Source organism: Plectropomus leopardus, chromosome 3 (assembly GCF_008729295.1).
Source record: "Plectropomus leopardus isolate mb chromosome 3, YSFRI_Pleo_2.0, whole genome shotgun sequence".
NCBI lineage: Eukaryota > Metazoa > Chordata > Actinopteri > Perciformes > Serranidae > Plectropomus > Plectropomus leopardus.
Genome location: NC_056465.1, coordinates 8,978,579 through 8,998,899, shown reverse-complemented (window position 1 = coordinate 8,998,899; position 20,321 = coordinate 8,978,579). Strand labels below are relative to the sequence as shown.

Sequence of the window (20,321 nt, the reverse complement as noted above, 5' to 3'; positions counted from 1 at the left end):
TTTGGCGGATGCAACGCTCCCAGGTACAGTGCTCTCAGTGCAGTGTGGCCTACTTATTTCAGAGAAAACATGAAGATTTTTTTCCCTCCATTGACCAATAAATTGGTTGAAGATTAGGCATAACTGTAGTCAATAAAGATTTTCTTTCGTTTACTAAAACCCTAATTTGCTGCTTTTGTTCTCTTGATAAACACTATAAACAGGATATCTTTGGGTTTTAGTGTTAGTCAAATAGAACAAGCAATTCAAATACATCACTCTGAGCTTTAGGAGATTGTGATGAGTATTTGTCACTATTCAACATTTTATGGATCAATGATTAATTGAGAAAGGCTTTTTAAAAAATCCAGTTTCTTGGATGGATTTTAACTGTCATGAAAGTTTCTGGCTGTAGAGCAATCTTCTCCAGTGAGTGGGCCAATGGGCCTTCTTTGAATGAACACAGACAAAACCCATCAGGAGGTGTCTGTGACCGAGTTGGAGACGATTCAGTCAAACATTAACCCAACCCTGCCACAGTGGGACTCTGTTCCACTAAATAAGCACTACAGTGCGCCTATTATCACTGAAAGAGTCATCCAGTGAATATTGCCCAGCAGCACTGCCTAACTGATATATTTATATTTATATTTAGCACAAAGACATTCACAAAGTTGGTTCACTTCATGCAGGTTTAGAGGGAGCAAAATGTTACTCTGAGGAAGCTACTGTCCTCTACAACATGTCCATAAATCAGTGACAGTGACACTTTAACCACTCATATGTTAGCCAGTGCATAAAAAGGTTTCTGCTGACTGCGGAAAGAACCTGATAAGAAGAGAAGAGAAGGGGGAGCACATGTGTGTGTCATGTGTCGTTAATAAACATGGATGACACCAACTTCATCTGACCTCCTTTACCACAATAAATACTCTGTTGCTGCAGCACAGTCATGCATACATACTGTCTCTCTGTCTTTCATTCAAAGAGAACAATAGACGATTCTATACATTTAGGCCAATGTGCTTGATAATGTTCAAACACAACAATACCTGCTAATGACCACTGTTTTGCTTCAACTACACCTCGCCACCTTTACCTTTAACCTTTTTTATCATCTTTTTATGTATAAAATTGGCAAAAAGAGGTTACTTTGCTCTGATTTTTGCGAGTCATGGCAGTATTTAATTTAACGAAATAATACAGAAATACATGAAAGTGAAGACATGTTGCTGGTAACTGTGATCCTAACTTTTAACTACTTATTTCAGAAAACGTTTTACAGCTTATCAGTTTGCAATGGGGGGCCAACTTCACTTAAAAAATACAACAATAATAACTGTCAAGGAAGAACTACCCACTACAAAATAAGAGCATGATGAAAACAATATTTTATGTCTCTAAGGGCAAGACACACAGTAGGCCGGGGGCAGCCCTACATGCAGCCCACTGTGCCAAGAACAGCACAATGTGGGCAATTGAGGAAGCTCTTTAGTAAATTGTGTGTCTTGTAACAGCTGAAAGACAATGGTTGTCCGGGGGGACACTACAATCTTGGCCTGGATGCAAAAAAATATCATTAAAATGTTACTTCTAAAACCCCTTGCTAAGAGCTGGTAAATAGTGCCACAAAAAGTTGAAGACAAAGACAAATTTTCATTGTTGTGCATGGCTGCAAAGGTAAAATAGACAAAATATTAATAAATGTGTTGATATTTTAACACAGTGAAAGTTGCTTGTAAAGTGTCATGCAATATTTGGCATCGTACAGTTTGCACTGTACACTGGCAATGGCTCAGCAGTAAACGGCTTTCTCATTGGTCCACCAGTAAAACCTCCGTCTATTAGTCTATTGGGTTATTTGCATAATAGGACAAGAAATTCATATAAACATGCACCAGCATGAAATTCAACACCGAGCATTATGTGTAGCTCTAAAGAAATGACTCTTCATATTTTTTTTATTTTATATCTCCTCCAATGTGTCAGGCCCATGAGGCAACATTTATCAATATTAAAGACATTATGGCCTTTATTCACTGTAAATATGCAAGAAAATTATGTTAAGTTCTTCAAGGATTTGCTGACAGCATAAATAACTGGTGAGGTGATCCTAATTCACTGACATTCATCCCCAAAACTGAGGATGTGACTAAAGGCCATCCGGCTATATTTACTACCTGTCAGTGGCAAACACACAAACACCTGGACACTCCTGTCTGTGGCTAGCTAGTCAGGTTTCATAGCAACCTGATCCCCTCTATTGTTTTGCTCTGCTGCTGCCACACACACACACACACACACACACACACACATATACATCCTGACAGACTGGTTAGGTGAGAGAGAGACAGAAACAGAGACAGTTGATTGGGTATCTTTAAAGAAATCATTCTAATCCAAATATAATCGTGTTCAAGCAAGTACAGGATACAAGTTACTCTCCACACTTAAACATGTTATCAACACATGCTTGCTCCAAGACGGCTTAAACATAATGTGTTCTTCTTCTTCTCCTGTGGGGGACATACTGTGCTGACCAAGTGGAGTAAGCAGTTTAAGTTGACTGTCTCGGTCATTCCAAAAGTCCTACCAACCAACTCCAATGCAAATGTCTGTCTCTGTCCAAAGATCAACTTTGTCCTCTCACCTTTATTTGCAAGTCAGTGAATTCTGAGAGCCGCTTTTTTAGCTGCAACATGCCATCATACTATGCTGTTTATGGCAGACAAGTGGGCTAAATCTTTCAGTTCACGGGGCTTACACTGCCAGGAAACAGCCAATTAACCGTCAGTTAACTGGAACATAAACAAAATACAAAAAGCATATACAGTGAGAGTACTTGACATCAATGTTTATCTTTTAATTAATGTCTAATTGAACAAAAGGTTGGTAGTCTCATAAATGGAAACCATATAAATTTGAAAACTAGAGCTGAAATAATTCATCGATTAAGCTGTTAGTCCATCAATTAAACATTAATCACCAACAAACAAATGTGATAATGGATTAAGAATTTTCCAATCCCACAAATTCTCTGGTTTCCACTTCTCTCATGAAAATCTTTGCTCATGTTGTGTTCTACGATAGTCAATGAAAACTCAGTTTTCTGACATTTAATAGCTTAGACTATTAATTCTGCTACTAAGTGAAAACAAACACTTCAACCAAGGGTTTCCATGTGGTCCTATAGTTGGCGCGATGGTCGCAAAAGACAATTGACAGTTGTTTGACAATTGACAAAAGACAGTTGTTTCGTCAACCGCCATTTCTGCTGCTAGGGATAGTTACTGCAAAGTCTTTCCATTGATTCGTTGCTAACATAAGAAAGCTACCGATAGCTACTAGGGTAAACATTATTTTTGTTTTGGCTACAAAACTAATTAAAGCACTTCCTTGATGCCATAAGTTGATTAATTTTGTAAATTCTATAGCCATTACATTGCACAATCAAAATTTACTTCATGATGAGAAGTCAAAGCAAAAAAACTTGTCCTTTTCCACTTCATTACTGTGCAGATTCTCTATGATGAAAATATTTGCTTACTTCAACCCTAAAACTAACCCTTTATTTTAAAAAAACAAACAAAATGTCTCAAGCATAAAACATTATTGGGAAAGACTCTCAGTATTGTATTTTAATTGTTGGATAAAAAGCTGAATACTCCAACATACTTTTCTCCTATTTGTTTGAAAATGTCAGACCATGACTTTGTTTGCTTGTTTCTGCCTGAGTCTCACCCTCTTTGTCTCGACCATGATCTTTCCCAAGGTCGACCTTCTGACACTGAAGGTCGACAAGCGGATTTCCTGGGTCACTATCTGATCTAAAAGGGTGAAACAGATGGAACTGTGTTCTTTTGAAAAGATTTGTGAGAGTTCTTTGTGTTAAGTAATCTTTTTTACAAAGAGTATTCCATATTTTAGGATATTTCACAAAATTGCCAGGTTTGAAAGGCTAAGTACACTAAATAAAACAGGTGGTGTACATCTCTTGAGTTAGCTTGAGGTGACTGAGTGTAAAGCTGGTAATGTTCTCTAAAAAATAGCCCTTAAGTGTTATATACACATAAGATAAAAGGCAGTCTTTACATCGCTATAATAATACAACATAACATACCACGATTCCTCACTATTTCTTCATGCTTCATTATGGAGGTCTGGTAGTGTAAAGGACGTTAGTGTCTCCTTCTGAACCTCTGCTATCTGAGATTCCTCCAGCCCGACGGTTGTTAGACATCATTGTAAAACTTCAAAGACCAGACAGCACTCAGCAGCAGTCAGTCTCACTCCAGCTCATACACCAGTAACAAGGCTATACAGTTACAATACCAGTATACATTTCCACACTAATGCAACATCAACCATGACACAACTATATGAGTCAACATCTTTAATAGCCTGTGGCTTTGTGTAAACATTGGGCTCGGTCAGCTGTTGGCATACTGAGGCCAGTGATGGATGCTTTAGCTTCAGGTTAGCTCAGAGCATCAGAATGAATTTTAGCCATACAAAGACAGAACAATAAGCATCCATCTGCAGAACAGCTTGAGTATTTACTGTTTTGGTGCTGCTGGAATGGGAAAAGTAGAAAATGGGCAAAGACCAACTGTCAGCCAAGACTGAAAAATTAAAAGCCTGCCTGAATGTTTTCGACGTAGCTCTTTGCTAAAGAAGGAAAAAAAAACAAGTCAGGGTTTCCCGCACATTCGTGTATTTGTGGCAGCCCGCTACAATTGAAACATCTCTCACTACATATTGATTTACGTATATTATTGAAACTGGACCATTCTTTAGGTGTGCTATTGGAATATATATACCATTCAGTTATGCACAGTACCACACTCTCGGAGTGCAGCGTGCACTCTGGGCACAGACAGAGCAGCAGAACACCAGGCTTAGTGAAAGTTATTTGTTAATTGCGCTAGTTCTAAAAGTTTGTATTCACTTGCCTCTTCAGCAGCTCTCCATGCAGCAGATTCGCCATTATGCCGACTTTGCTTTTTTATACTCGATCAAACAACACTGAAATAATGCCCCAGTGTGTGATTTTAGTTGGCATGCTGGTATTTAAGAAGCAGAAGAGGCATGTGTTCATCACAACAGCATCAGCAGCTAGTGTGATGGCTTCCCCACTCTACACAGACATCGATTAGGCTCTGTAACTACCTCTGCCACAGGGTTTACGCAGAACAACAATGCCTCGCGTTTCATGTTCATGTGTTATTTATACAGATTGGTGAAGCAGAAAAAAGTTGAAACATTCCCTCCTTGAACAAGCTGTACTGTATGAGCTAAAGAAATGCACACACTCACACACTCATATACACAAACAGAGGGCTAATTTCAGCACAATCAGTTCCAGTGGTTGTCCACAGCATTAACCACAGCATTTCCTGTGTGTGTGTCCAATATCAAACAGCAGGATGTGATGATTACTGTATGTGTTCAAGAATCCATTGAGCTGTGTCATCAGACCACATGTGCATGCCTGCATACACATACACACACAAATAGCTCATTCATCCCAGAAAAAAAAAGCCACAGGATCTCTGATTTATCTCACCGCTGACTCAAGTGCCCTAATCACAGCCTGCCTGGCTTTGGCATGAGGCTCCCAGCTGTGTGTGAGTGTGTGTGCTGACCCTGACACCTTCTCACAGTGCCCATGCTGGTTAGTGCGGTTGGCTGTAGGCTATGACACTTGGTTTGGGTGCTGACAGCTGGCACTATTTTTAGGCAATGAACACATCACATCAGTCACAGTCTATCCAGCACTGACAAACCCAAATCTGTTATTTATTTTAGAAAAATAAACAGTTTAACTAACACAGCAACAGCACGGGTTAGGTCAAACTAAGTCATTAAAATATGTTAAGTGCCTGGGTAGACTCCAGACAAATCATACCACTGCCTCAAAAGGGTCCTAGCCATGTGGATACGTGCTTGTTAAAGGAAACAGTTTGACATTTTGGGAAGTATGCGTATTTGCTTTCTTTTGTCTACTAAATATAAAGCTAAAGCCAGTGGCCGGTCAGCTTAGCTTAGCATAAAGAGTGGAAACAGGGACACAGATACTTACAAAAGGTGCACTATAAATAACCAAAAGGTATTTATATTCCAATAATGCTCTTAATGAACTGTCCAGCTCCAAAATGTAGCTCCAAAAATGCAGCTGTGGCAGCAGCTGTTTTAGTTGTGATGGCCTGCCACAAAGGAAATCCTGGTGTTGAATCCTGAGCTTTAGTGGTGCTGGTAGGTTGATTTTGTCACTTAGGACTGAGCCAGGTTAGTTATTTCTGCCTGTTTCTAGTCTGTATGCTAAGCTAAGCAGCTGCAGCTTCACATTTAACAATATGACATTGGCATCAACCTTGGAACTATGTTTTGAACATTTTAAATAATAGACTTTAACATAGAGTACCTTTTTAAGAGATAACACAAAAATGGCTATAAATCTAATTTAAAATCTTAATATTAATTGAAAAAAAATCCATCAAAAGTGACTCTTCCTCCCTATGGAATGGAATATTCCCTACAATATTCCCTTTTATCCAGCGGAAATTCCTTTAAAATAGCTCGCATTAACTCAAAAACTGCATTCAGTGGAAATATCTCTTCAGATAAGTCTTTACCACGGTATAAATAAGCATGTAGATTCAGAGAAATGCCCTTTTACTTCCTGCAGGGAGTAGCTGGGCATAGCTGACCTTATCATGTGACATGCTGACAGAGAATCTTCTGCACAGTCTATGCAATGATTTCATTTTTTCCTCTGGTGTCTGCATGTTTAAAAGCAGAGAACAACAAATACTGGGCGGCGCAGTGTACTTTGCTGTGAATGTGTATGATGTGGGTTAACCATTAACTCCATATCATGTGACTAATATATGATAGTAGGTCAGAAGTTGGGTGTAGCACAACCCTGCTGCTTCTATCATCAGCAAAACCACTAGCAGAGTATTTGAGGCGTGATTGTCTAGAGCTGGAGGGACCAATAAGTACTACTACTATTAAAATGGACTAGGACCTGAAACGAGACGCAACATAGAGCTAGTTTGATTTTGGATTACAGTACAGAAATTATTCCAAGTTAGTGTTGCTATTATAACGAGACTTCATATAAAATACGACTGCTTCAACAGCTCTTCAGCACGTCCTCAGCCACATCACGGGTCCATAATGTGCTAATGTTTCTGTTGCATACTTGTGAGTGACAGTTTGTTAACATGAAGTGGGTTTAAATGAACAATAGTAAGTCTAGGCTAGAAAAACACAAAGTAGTATCTGTTAAAAGACAGCTTTGTGAAACAACTGTGAGTCACAAAGTGGGTTTAAATGAGTTCACAAGTGACTGTCGAAATCTTAATCCTGTTTGAGACTTGTTGACATCTAATTGTGAAAGGCTTCTCCCCCCAAGTCACTGTTATTTATAGTTGGCCAATTCAAGCACAGGAGGCAAAACAATTCTCAGAAAAGAAACAGAGTGTAAATCATTTACACTTCCATCTCTTTTATGTAAAAAGACAAATATCTTTTGTCATTTCTGATAAACAGGAGGGATCAACATAGAAATAGAATGAGACTAGAAACGCCATTCCCATTCAAATCAACATGTATGGTCAGAGCGGCAGCTATTTCTACGTATACCATTGCTGTTGTAACGTGCTAACGTCCGTATAAACCAACTTGCAGTAATCTGTGAACTTACTGAGTTGAGGTTTGGCAGCAATGACCGAAAGATTAGTGAAGTACTGCAAAGCATAAAGAGCAGGGTTCACACTAGAGTTTACTTTTTTTTTGAACAGCCAATGGGCGTTAATATTCCACAATTCTGGCTGCGTAAAACAGCAGCCAATAACAGCCTCTATTCAGCGACAATAAAACACTTCAGATTAAGTAACTTGAAAATAAGCCAGGGCTAAATGAAAAAGCAGTCCATTAAATAAAGTGACAAGAGGTTTAGTGACAGAAGCAAAGCAGAAAAAGAACTCAGTGTGCCAAGCATCGACGTCGACCAAGCCTTCTATCCACCCTCTGGCTCGCCCTGGTGAAGTAAAGCAAATACTGGGTCTGATCTACTAAGAGACCAGCAGTGTGTTGAATATTTTCCTGGAGAATGTGATGATGACGCCACCAAAGTACACTGAGAACTATAAGAGAAGACTGTGACTGACATGGATGCGGCATATGCTCTGAATGGGCCGAGGTGCGCCCTCTACGGTCTCGGGGGATAAATAAATCTAAAATGGACTGCATAATATAAGTTTAAATTTAGGTTGAGTTGCTTGGGAATATATAGGTCACACAATATTAGGTTATTTATACGCTATTAATTATTTTATTTTAATTTTTCTTTTTTGTTTTGGCATATTTACTACCCAATATTTCAGCCATTAACATTTTCATGTGCCAGACGACTCCATGTAATCCCAGAAAACAGCAAAAATAAGCCTCTCCATGATGTGAACCCTCTTTTGTGCACTTCACTGACTCTAGACCCAGGCTACATGATGAGCTTCAACGAGAGACACACAAAAGGAAAACGCCAGCTTAGTGTGTACAGTAGGGCAAAACGGAGTTCTTAGTGAGTGGGACAGACTTCATGACCCCCCACCGATGTGTGCTGTTACCACAGCAACAAAGAAAAATTGCCACTTTCGAGTAAACTAGTCAAAAGACCGAGCGTAATTCCATTTCTATGGGGACAAAACACTTGCTCAGAGGAAGCCTGACGCTTAGTGTGTTGATATCCTTCATTCTGCTCTCTGACTACCTGACACATTATGGTCTGGAGTACCCAGGGTTGCCAGGGGGGTACACAGTGTACTTAATGGACAGGTAACCAAGGTAACCAGAAACCATCCATGCTGAGCAGCTAGTGTGTGTGTTTGTGTGTTAGTTTGTGTGTGTGTGTGTGTGTGTGTGTGTGCGCGCAAATGAGCAGCACAGAGCAGTTTTATTGGTCTGTGCAACTTCATCAGCCAAATAAACAGCCTGGGAAAACTCCTCTGGTGCTAGAATTAACATTGTTTCCTCGTATGCAAACAGGCTGCATGTTGGCCGGGGAGGGAGATGTACAGAGAGAAGACGGGGGTGGGGCTGTCCTAGTTATGAGCATCCCATGAATGTAGACTCTTTTTGCACATGATGTCTGTATTTATGGTCTGTGCATTGTGGTAAATTCCTGCCTAAAGCCAGTGTTTCCCATACATAAACTTATCGACCACAACAACAGGAAAATGCACCACAAATAGATTCTTCTGGCTGATAAGGCAGCATCGTGAAATTGCTTTTGTATACATTGCAGACTGCTACTTCAGCACAAGGGGGTGGGGCACTAAGAAACCCCTTGAGATGGTTCCTGGAAGTCCACAGTCAAAGGACAAACAGTGACCTTGAGGTCACGACACCATGTGGAGTTGATATGCAGCTGCAGTCGCAGGAGATTTTAGAAAATTCTAGTTTGCAACCCAGAGTTGAAAATTAGCACCAGTCACTGGTAAAATATGAATATGGCTACCAGATTTTTTTCACTCACCAGCCATAAAAACAATGATGATCTATTGATTGACCAGTAGATTTTTTAATTCACCAGCCACAGCGGTGAACAAATATTTCAAAATTTTCTTATTTATAGACTGAATGAATAACCAAATTTCCAAAGTAATTGACCAAAATGGATGTTACTTACAGCTCTAAACTCGTGATGAAGACTGCAAGATGCAAATAAAAGCTCCTGGAAAAGCTAGTGAATGGACCTTCAGTTAGGATTATTTGATAAAAGTACTATTTCCAAGGGGGAAAAAATGATTTCACCATCAGCTGTATTAAAATGGTTTCAAATTAATACTTTCCATCCAATTCTTTAAATGAGCACTCTACTTTTGAAAATTACAAACAGAAAATCCCTTACTTAAATTCCCATAAAAACTTCACTATTTTAACAGCTAGGGTCAGAAGAATTGTGAGACCTTATAATAGGGAGAAAACAGGAAAACTGGTCTTATTTTAACATTTAGCCTCATCAGCTTACTAGTAAATATCTTGAACTAAGAATAGGATGCGTTCTTCAATTATCCTAGTTATAGGGTTTCACTCTTACCATTATTAAATCCAGTTTAACTCAACAAAACCAAAAAAAAAAATTCCACATGAGGGCCCTGGGAGAAAACGTTCTAAAACAGCAGCATCACATCACTGAAGCCTATTTAAGGGCCTGTGACATTAAACAATTTTAAAATACACTATCTTGGCCTGTGGGAAACCTTTATATAAAAAGTTTCTGTGCTGGAGAACTTTGCCTGATCCCAAAGGGAGATGAGGCAGGGTTTGTTGAGGGAGATGATGAGGATGAAGCGTGTTGGCATTCAGGATGGAGAGGCGTGATTATCAACTCTGTGATAGGATAAGAAGAGCTAATGGTTTATCGTCACATGGCAAACACGCACCCGCCGGTCGTTACTCAAATGGACACGCACAAACAGGGAACAAAAAGGTGCTTAATTCATTCTTGCTTGATTTATTCTCTGTGCGCTAACATTGGTAGCTAGGGGAAGTCATGGCACTATAGAGACAGACAACCAGATCACTAAACATGGAACTGAAGCAACAGTCAGAGGACACTGTGCTGCACGGTGAAAGCTTCGTCTTGAGTAAGCCTCTTTGTTATCTCACTGCAGGTGTTTTGTCTTTGAGCCTTGATGTCACTAAGTAATTTGGTATCGTGTCTGTCCACAGAACAGATAGCATCAGTGCAGCTGAGTTGAGCAGGTTTGGCAGGCAGCTGATGTGTTTAGTACACAGCAGCCAAAGGACATCAGCAGGAGGACATCTCGCTTCAACGTCACCCGCCCGACAAGTTGTCGGAGGTTTACTAAAAGGTTCACAGTCACGGCTAAGAGATTTCTCTCACTGCTCTTTCAGTCAATAGAAATTAACCTGGTGTGCAAAATGTAATTTTAGGCAAATTAAAGTGAGGAGGTGAAGTATGCAGAGTCATAATATAAATACATTTATTGTAGCTTAATCTGCTTAGTCTATCCAATATAAAGAAAAAAAAATATCACAGTTTTCCCAAACAGGTGTCATAAAGTTTGACAATTTCCATAACTTTCACAGTCCAGAACCCAAATATATTCACGTTACTATCACGCAATCATCACTATCATGGGTTTGTTTGTTTGGGTTTTTTCGCTTAAAAATAACTTAATCAATTCATCAATTATAAAAATAGCTGCTGATTTCATTTCCTGCCATGGGACATATTAATTAATTAAAAATAATAACAGTTTAGATCTAAAGTCATTTATATCATTGACACTCAATTGCATGCTTTGGAGCCTTTTACTATACTGTAGGCAAAAATTGTGGTACATAGCAACTTTTGGATGCACTGGGAGATTAATTGGGGGTCACAACTGGCTAAACAAAACTCATTTTTTAAAATTGAGCACTTTTCTATTAAAGATTGTTAAAACCAAATTATATTGGCCTTGAACTGCTACTAAAATCATTATGACTAGATTCAATTTATTTAATTCCAGGGTTTCCCACAAATTCATTTATTTGTAGCGGCCCGCCATGACTAAAATATTTGCTAAAATGTATTGATTTTATATTTTTGGAAGTGGACCATTAACTAGGAGCGCTATTAGAATAGCCATTCAGTTAATGACTGCACACCACTCCCGGAGCGCAGAGCACAGGCCTGCTGTGGTCACACACGGAGCAATAGAACGCCAGGCGCAGTTAAAGTTAAACTTATTTGTTCATTGTGCTGGGACAAAAAGTCTGCAGATCTGATCAGATCTGACCAGATTGACAGACCCTAACTCCTCAATTACTGCAGAGGAAAAAAAAAAAGAACTCAAGATGGGATACACCCACGCTGCATTCATGGACCCACAAAAACGTCCAAAAAAATTTAGAGAGGGGACACAGAATAATAAAAATGGGACACACACACAAGATAAAAAAATGTTCAGTGGATAGCACAGTTGAGCGTCTGTGTAGGAATACAGAAGTTATACGGTTGATTTAATAAACAGGGCTAACAAGAGGAAATGCAATCAGTATAAAGTCTTTACTACTGTCTGTGAGCATGTTACACAAGCAGGCCTTCGATTGACAGCACACAGCCATCCAGCACAGGCTTAGTGTAATGACTGGGTTGGAGATCTGGGGAAAATTCGCCAGAAAAATCCCCGACATCTTCCAATTTTCCACGTATCCTAAAGCCTGCATTTTTATCCGCTGGCTAATAAAGTAACTGACTAATAAACAGTTGACAGACAGACTGACTCCTAGAAGACAGCGAACAGTGAATGCAGCTGCAGCTCTGACCAAAGCCCTGCATCAGGACAAGTCATGAATCTGAGACGTCTGGCGCTGTTTCCATCTGGTGATTCAGTTTTTACTTCCTGGAAAGATAATAAATGCTAATGTTGCAACAATGATAAAAAATTGTAAACGGTGTTACTATTTTGTCTTTTAGACTGGTATGAGGAAACACAGTGAACTAAAAGTTAAAAGTACATTCAACAGATATCTGACACAAGTCAAATATCTAAAAATAGGCCAGGAAAAACGCAGCCTCCACCTGATGCTTTGTGAAGTTTCACCATGACATAACTTCACAAGTAACCCCACGGGTAGAAAACTGAGACTGTGTCTTAATCCTAGAGTTATAGACACCTAAGAAGAGCGGTGTCACACCAAAAGTAAGCCCTGACTGGGAGGAGGGTCACAAAGTCAGGTCATGTAACACGTGTTGACCCATTTAGACTGACGGGAAACAGGTTTATTCAGGGTCACAGCGAGACATTCAGGTGTGATGGTGTCTCAATCCAAGAAGAGTTTGACTGCCAAACAGCTGGCTGGGTGGATACAGCTGTGACCGCATCCAGAGGGAGGACAGGGAGCGATGGGAGGATGAGAGGCAGGAAGAGAGGGAGAGGAGGAGAGGAGCTTTGTGGGGGGGGGGTAAAAGAGGAAGAAGGCTTTGTGGGAGAAGTGTTTGTGAGAGTGTGTGTTAGCACTAGTACCAAAAATGCAATAATGAGATTTAGAGTACTACAGATTGGTTGTTCTATAATGAATTTCTTCCTTTTGATTGTTAATTGTTTAATTTGTCAATGCTTTCCTTTGTTTGTTCATATGTCATCTTTCATTTTACCAACACCATTCATCTGATTCTGATTAGATTCTTGGGAATTTCTGCATCTCACGTATACATAGAAACTTTTTTATTTTTTTTAAATGGCAGTTCAGCGTACCGAGATGGCACCAAAACGTTCAAACTATAGCGACATGCCACCACATTCACATAAAGGGTAACAAATGCTCTACTGATATCGGTATTACTTTGAGGGTGATTTGTCTCAGTCTGACAGCTGCAACAAAGGAAGCAGGAGTGAGGGAGATGTCAATCAAACACAGTCTGTACATGCTCACATAGTCCTGGTGTGGGGGTTCAGACCAGAAACAGCCCTGACTCTATTGAGGTATACCAAAACATCTCTATCAGATTTATCACAAATACAACATTATATCTTCTTTTGATGAGAACGTATTTGCTGATCTGCCATGAATTGATTTGATTTGATTCAGAGCTTTTGATTGATATGAGACTCGTTGCCTTTTTCTTTGCTGCTTAGCATTATCTGCCTGATGCTAAGTGGCTAGCGATGTTTGAATGTGTGCAAGAAGGTATGCAAAATTTCACAATAAAGGGGTATCTTTAAGATAATGTGACTTTGCATCAATGACAGTGAATCACTGATCATTAAATCAATGTATTCATTCAGATCAATGCATTGTTACACACCTATTACATATTGTATTTAAATATGCTATTTAAATATTTTAAATTGAAAAGTTGCTACAGTAGCTTTTGCTTCTGTTTTGCACCCATTGTTAATGTTTGGATCTGTTTATAACTCATTTTGCTCTACTCTGTCTGACAGCTCATTCATTCTTGATGTATCCTGTTACTGTTACAGCAGCCAATTCCCCACTGGCATCATTAAAGTTTCATTAAATCTATTATGTCTGCAAACCCAACTTGTCTCTCAGTGCATGGGCCTTCATCAATCCACCTCCTCTCTCCATATGAGAATATCTCCCCTCTCTTCGATCATTAAACATCCTCCCTCGCTTCCTCTTCTTCCTTCTCCTCCATTCTTCTCTCACTACTCCTTCCTCCCTCTCAGTCTTCATCTTCCTCCCTGTCTCCTGAAGATGTGTGTTTGCACAATTTTGTTAATTAAGAAAGACATCCACCCTAAAGCGCAGGGCATGAAAAAAGTAATGTGAGCCTCAACAGTCGCTGTGACACATCCAGGACTGAAAACATGTTCTCTCACTCACACCTACAGTAACACCGCCTCCACACAAACACAGTGTGGTGAAAAGCCTGGCCGGACTGGATATAACAGCTTGTCGTGTCCAGGCCAGTGCCCTCAGCTTCGACATGGCTCCATTCACACCCGCTGTGACCTGCTAAGAACCGGGCTACTGCCCTACTAAACAACAGGGGCCCTCTCATCAGAGCCTCCACTACCACAGATCCACAATGAGAAGTTACAATAAAAGGTGGACCTCGCTTAGTTATTGCTCAGTCTGCATTAGTCAGCCCACATAGAGCTAACTCTCTCATACGCTCAAGCCAATGAAATAAAGCTGCAATTATTAATCAAATAATAGCAAGGACACTGGGCAAAGACTGAATGAAAACCGGAGGCTGCCTGTGAACATCAGAGCACATACAGGAACAGCAAGGTATCAAAAGCCCCTTTCCCACACGCACTACAAACCTTAAATTACCATCACCCGGAGGAGCTGTATGTTAGAACCCAAATGTCTGAATCAGCTGGATCGCACATTAAACAGAATTTATCCTGCTGGCTCCCTTGTACAAAGTTTGTGCAATGTCTGATTGATCCCATGTGTGAATAAAGCAGGTGATTTTCCGGAGAATTCACAGCGAGCGTGTGGACCTGTTGATGGCGTTTCTATCACGCTATCAGGCTTTCAGATCCAACACCAAACAGAGAATTGCTTAACCAATGCTGAAGAATTAACTTCTTGTCCAATTACAGAGCTTAAAGGTGACACTATTAAATTGCTTGTGTAATTTGACCATCTGTTCAAACCTCAAAAGTATTCAGAGTTCTATAAAACTGAGGAAATCAACTAATTTTAACACTTGAGAAACTGAAACCAGTGAATGTTTGACATTTTTGCTTGATAAACTCTTCAATTGCTGAAATTCTAATTTTTGTGAGTTCATTTTCTGTGGATTGACTAATCACCACTACAATGAATCCAGTTTTCAGGAAACTCAACTGAGCACAGAGACTGCACATGAAAATCACTTTGATATTAAGATGTTTTGCATCACCAACAAAAGCACATGCCTAAATGCATCACTCATATTGAACGTATTGCCCAATCCTCATCCGAATCTGAGATGATTGTCTCATAAAGCAAGACAACACAATGCTACTCCACATTCTGGGATCAGTCCAGACCTGTGCACACTGTAGGCTATATCTATAAATATCACAGACAGGAGCGGGGATATCGAGCATCCTTTTAGAGTACGATGGCCACCTGATCCCAAGAATAAAAACAATCCTCTTGCTCCAGATATCAAATGATCCACATATAACCCCATCGCCCGTTCTCCAACCACAACTCCCATAGGGCACCGAGGGAACGCAGCTATAAACCTTTTTAAAATCCACACAAAGCACAAAGGAAAGAAAAGCAAACTCTTGTGACCCCATCAATGTACTAGACTGTTAAAAAACCTGCTCACTGCTCTGAATCTTGAGTTTCCACAATTGGTCTGTGTCTCCTCTCCATTTAACAGCTGACAGACTTCAAAGTCAAATCAAGAGTCTGGCCAGACGTGTAAAGCCTGTCCTCTGTCCTCCACCTTTCCAGCTTCTATCCCCTTATCCTTGCCTTTCAGTTTGGCCGATCAGTAGAGACGACTGCCCGTCAGCCTCTTGTCCTTCAGTCAGACTTGGCCGCTCCTCTCCGCTGGCCTCCGGCTCACCTCAACCAGACAGACCAGAGCGCAGCATGGCGGCATCCTGGCAGTAAGCGCACACACAGAACGCACACAGAGCTTTAATTCAGACCAACACTTCCTATTTTATGTGTGTGTCTCGGAGGGCAGGAAGCCAGCGTGGTAATAGGATGTTCCTCGCTCCCTTTGTAATGTCTCAAAGACCTGGGTTAGAGCCAGAACGCAGAGCAAAAGCAAGGGTACTGAGCTTCACTGAGCATACTGATGCTGTCTTGAATGCTAAATCTATTATAAATCATCATATTAATATGATGCTGTTTGTAAAAATAAAATAAATAAATAAATGTATTGATGCAATGTAGAGATTAAACAGTTTATCCATTAATTATTGGTTGGGGGTTCAAGAAAAATCTTAAGGCTGACATGATGATTCAAAGATTGAGAAAGAAAATAACATATTTCAGTTTTTTTTTCCAAGGACTTTATTTTTTAGACTTTCCGATAACCTTCTACAGACCTGTCAAAATTATTCAAAGACACACAAAAAATATTTTTGTATGAATTAGTCATAATCACTGGAAAAAAATGAAATACTGTGGAGTTGCCAGTAGAAATCAATTTGTTTTTAACAGTCACTCTCCAGAAATGTTGGATTAGTGAATAACAATAAATCAACCAACAGCCATTTTGATGATTGAGCAATCTTTTCATTTATTTCTCACACAAAAGTGCCAAAAATGAGCTGGTTGTAGCTTATTAAATATGTAGATGTGTTGCTATTCTTTATCTTATATTACAGCTTATCAAATATATTTGAGTTTTGGACTCTCTGTCCAATAAAACACGTAATCTGAACACTGTAAAAACTAACTATTTTAACTTGAAAAGAAACAAAAAGTTACCAGGCTGCCTTAAAATTTTAGGCTGACTGGATTTGAGAAGACCTGTCATTCTAGATCAAACAGCCAAGCACCGAATGCCTGTGAAACTGGACAGACATAATGTATAAAGTCTGACATCAGTCATCTGTAAGGCACAGCACCCAATCAACAGTTTTACATCCCATTGCGCGGACGGTAATCCGTAATCTCACATTAAGCAGCCAATCATTTGTAATCTGACATCAGACAGCCAACGCATTAATCTCATCAGTGGATTGAGGGGATTATGACGGTCCGTCAGCAAGCGTCCCCACTCAGCAGATCATAGCGTGTTTTGCTTTGCTTGGGCGCGGACGAAAAGATGATGCAGAGATGAACCAAAACTGATTTACTGAGAGAGTAAAAGAATATTTTAACACTTTGGATTTTACAAAAGTCAGTCCTTGGATTTATTTCATTGGGGATTTTTATAGTGGATTTTCCACATTTTGGACTTTATTTTTTTTTAATCCTGCTGTTAAATTTTAATCTAACTGTGACATTTGTATTTCTACCAACCTGATGTTAATTTTCTTGGAATCTTGAATTTCCCAACCACTGTTTATTTTCTTTTATTCCTATGTTATGAAATACTGTGTGATAATAAGCATTAAAAATAAATGACATGGTGACATATAGATGAATATTCATCCAAATCTTGCAAAAAACTGTGTGAGGATTTGATTTGATTTATATATATATATATTTCTGCAAATTGATTGATTTGTAAATCAATAAAAAGTTAATAGCTTATAACAGGCATTTTTACCGTTTATGGACATTTTATGGATGTAACTGATTGATTAGTTAGAAGAAATCACACACAGATGAATTAATAATATAATAATTAAGGACCATTTGAAGTAGTTTTCTTAGTATGACCATTATTTCATGTTAAATGCAACCAAATCAAATGGCAGCACATCTAGAAACAAAACACAGAAATAAACTTGATTCCGTTTTACTGATAAAGAAATTGGTTCAAACCAAATCCACACCTTTAGAAACAGACTCAAATATTCAGTCAATAACAAGTACGTCTCCTCCAGTCTTAAACCCATGTCCACTAGCCAGTCTCTCCATCTGTCTAACTGGGAACACAAACTGACACAGCTGACCAAATCCTATCTCGGTACTCCATAGAACACACACGGGGAGAAAAAAAAGGAAGAAAAACTGAATGAATAATACGAATGGAAGATCCAATAAAAAACACTGAAATCCTGACAAATCACATTTGTGTTAGTGTGTAAAAATACTTCACAATCCTCATGAATCAAATACAAGCAAAGAGTTATCTCTTTGTCTGTAGCAGCGCGGTCATGTTACATCTGAGGGCTGAGCAAGCAAAAAATTAGCTTATATTAAACTGCAGATGATAACCACTGAGGTCAGCCAGAGGAGTATCATCTCAGGGAGGGTGAAGTACCCCCTCCTCTCTCTCTCTCTCTCACACACACACACACACACACACACACACACACACACACACGGGATGCTGCCGGTTGCCTCTCTGGTTACAACAGCTTGTGATGGCCAACACCCCAAAAAAATACAGTATGTCAGCTCTGACTCTTATTCAAACAAATATTCAAAAAATCAACTCCATGCTGCAACAAACAATGAAAGCACATCATAATATCCTATTTGGGACAAGGTGCTGGTGCAGAATGAGATATTCACACACTCTTATATCTAATGTACTTGAGAAAGAGCAGCAGCTGCTCATGTTTAAATAATTTCAGTGATAACAGCAAATATGACTGACTTGTATTGAGCGATTCGTTGAGTTGTATTAGCTATAAAGGCGTTGTGAGGTGAATAAAATCGACTGATTCGTTATTGTCCCTTATAATCACACAGAAGTTGAGACAAAAGACTGGATATCTGGCAACAAAGAAGCAAGCTATGCCAATAAAGGACAGTGAAGTTCAGGTTAATTTTAAGTGGACATAAGCGGACGGTGGTCTCTACCCGGATTTTCCACCCTGCTACCGGGAATCCCTGCCAGCTCCTCTTTCAAACAGGGTGTGACACTCAAAAAAAAACCTCAACATACAACTTCGCAACTTGCCAGTTAAACAAAAACACCAATTCAGCAGCGCGGATATTATTTAAGTGGATAAGTAACCGGGCGGAGAAGGCAGCGTGACCCCCGCCCCGGCTGCGGTGCCCGTGTGTCGGTCTGCGGTCCTGCCTATTGTTCCGCCGCTGTCACAGCCGTTAAGGTGCACCGCGGATTAGCTTTAGCTTTTAGCCTCGCCGGCTAACAGCGCAGCCGGCCAGCTAGCGTCAACGTTAGCCGCTCGCCTTTTCACACAAAGCTAGAAAGGTAACACGGCACCTTTCTTCCACTCCCAACAGTCGGTGCGTTGACCGGGTGAAAACACAAACAAGCCCAACAGTGAGTCAGAAACACAGGTGAGAGAGTTTGAACATACCCAGAGCTCCGTTCCCCAACTCATCGCGGATGCCCGTTTTGAGTTCTCCCGTATTGGACGCAGAATTCCCCGCTCAGACTCTCCTGAACTGCCGCTGGGACTCCGGTCCTTCTGGCTGAGTGTCTGCCGACAAACACACACTCCTCCTCCTCCTCCTCCTCCTCCTCCTGCGCTCTATCCGCCTGAATCAGCAGGGCCGCCCAAACCAGGGGCCCTGGACCACAGTGGCCCTAAAAAATGTAAATTATTGTTAGTGGTTAGTCAAGTGGGTTAAGGTCTTAGAAAGACCAGCAAATAAGTAGGCTAAATAAATGTAATACTGCAAAAACTGTGGGCCGTCTTCATGCTTTTAGACAAAAAACATAGGCAGATTTAAAAAAAAATATATATATTTATAAAACACAAAGGAAAAAAATTAAATACTTGAAAAAAATATATAAGAGGATGAATATATTAAATTAAAAAGATAAAAACAAACTAGGGTTGCAAAAATGAATGATTGATGAATCATTACTCAGGAAAAAAAAGCCTGCTTATTTCAAACATTAGCAAATGTGTTTTTTCCTTAACCAAAGCTCACTGCAACATGTTGCATATACTTTGATGGCATTGCATAGCCTATCAATTAATCAATCAAATTCACATATCCGATCATAATTTTTGAAGAGCGATCATCAATTAATTCTTATCATCCCTAAAACAACATTGAATTTAATTCTATTCAGACAATTATTACATATTGTAGGGCAATTGCAATAATGATATATTTGGTAGCTACTAAAATAAATGCAAAGGAAAGAGAAGTGTATCAGAAAAGCCAAGATTTATATTCATTATTTTATTATTTGATCATCTCAATATTCTTTAAGACTAATCAATATGATTTATAAGTGAATTATTATTTTGTCATTGTATTTTCTGATGGCCCAATTTCCAAGCAAT

General features: G+C 39.6%; 1 protein-coding gene across 2 annotated transcripts in view; it reads right to left on the bottom strand.

Annotated features, from left to right (window-relative positions):
* fnbp1l (formin binding protein 1-like) overlaps window positions 1–19,498 on the bottom strand; it is a 49,677-nt gene extending 30,179 nt beyond the window's left edge. For both annotated transcript variants that reach the window (XM_042481983.1, XM_042481977.1), the window contains exon 1: window positions 19,380–19,498. In XM_042481983.1, the coding sequence (XP_042337917.1) occupies window positions 19,380–19,403 (24 nt within the window). In that variant the 5' untranslated portion in view covers window positions 19,404–19,498. The remainder of the gene's footprint in view (window positions 1–19,379) is intronic.
* Window positions 19,499–20,321: the final 823 nt, after the last annotated feature.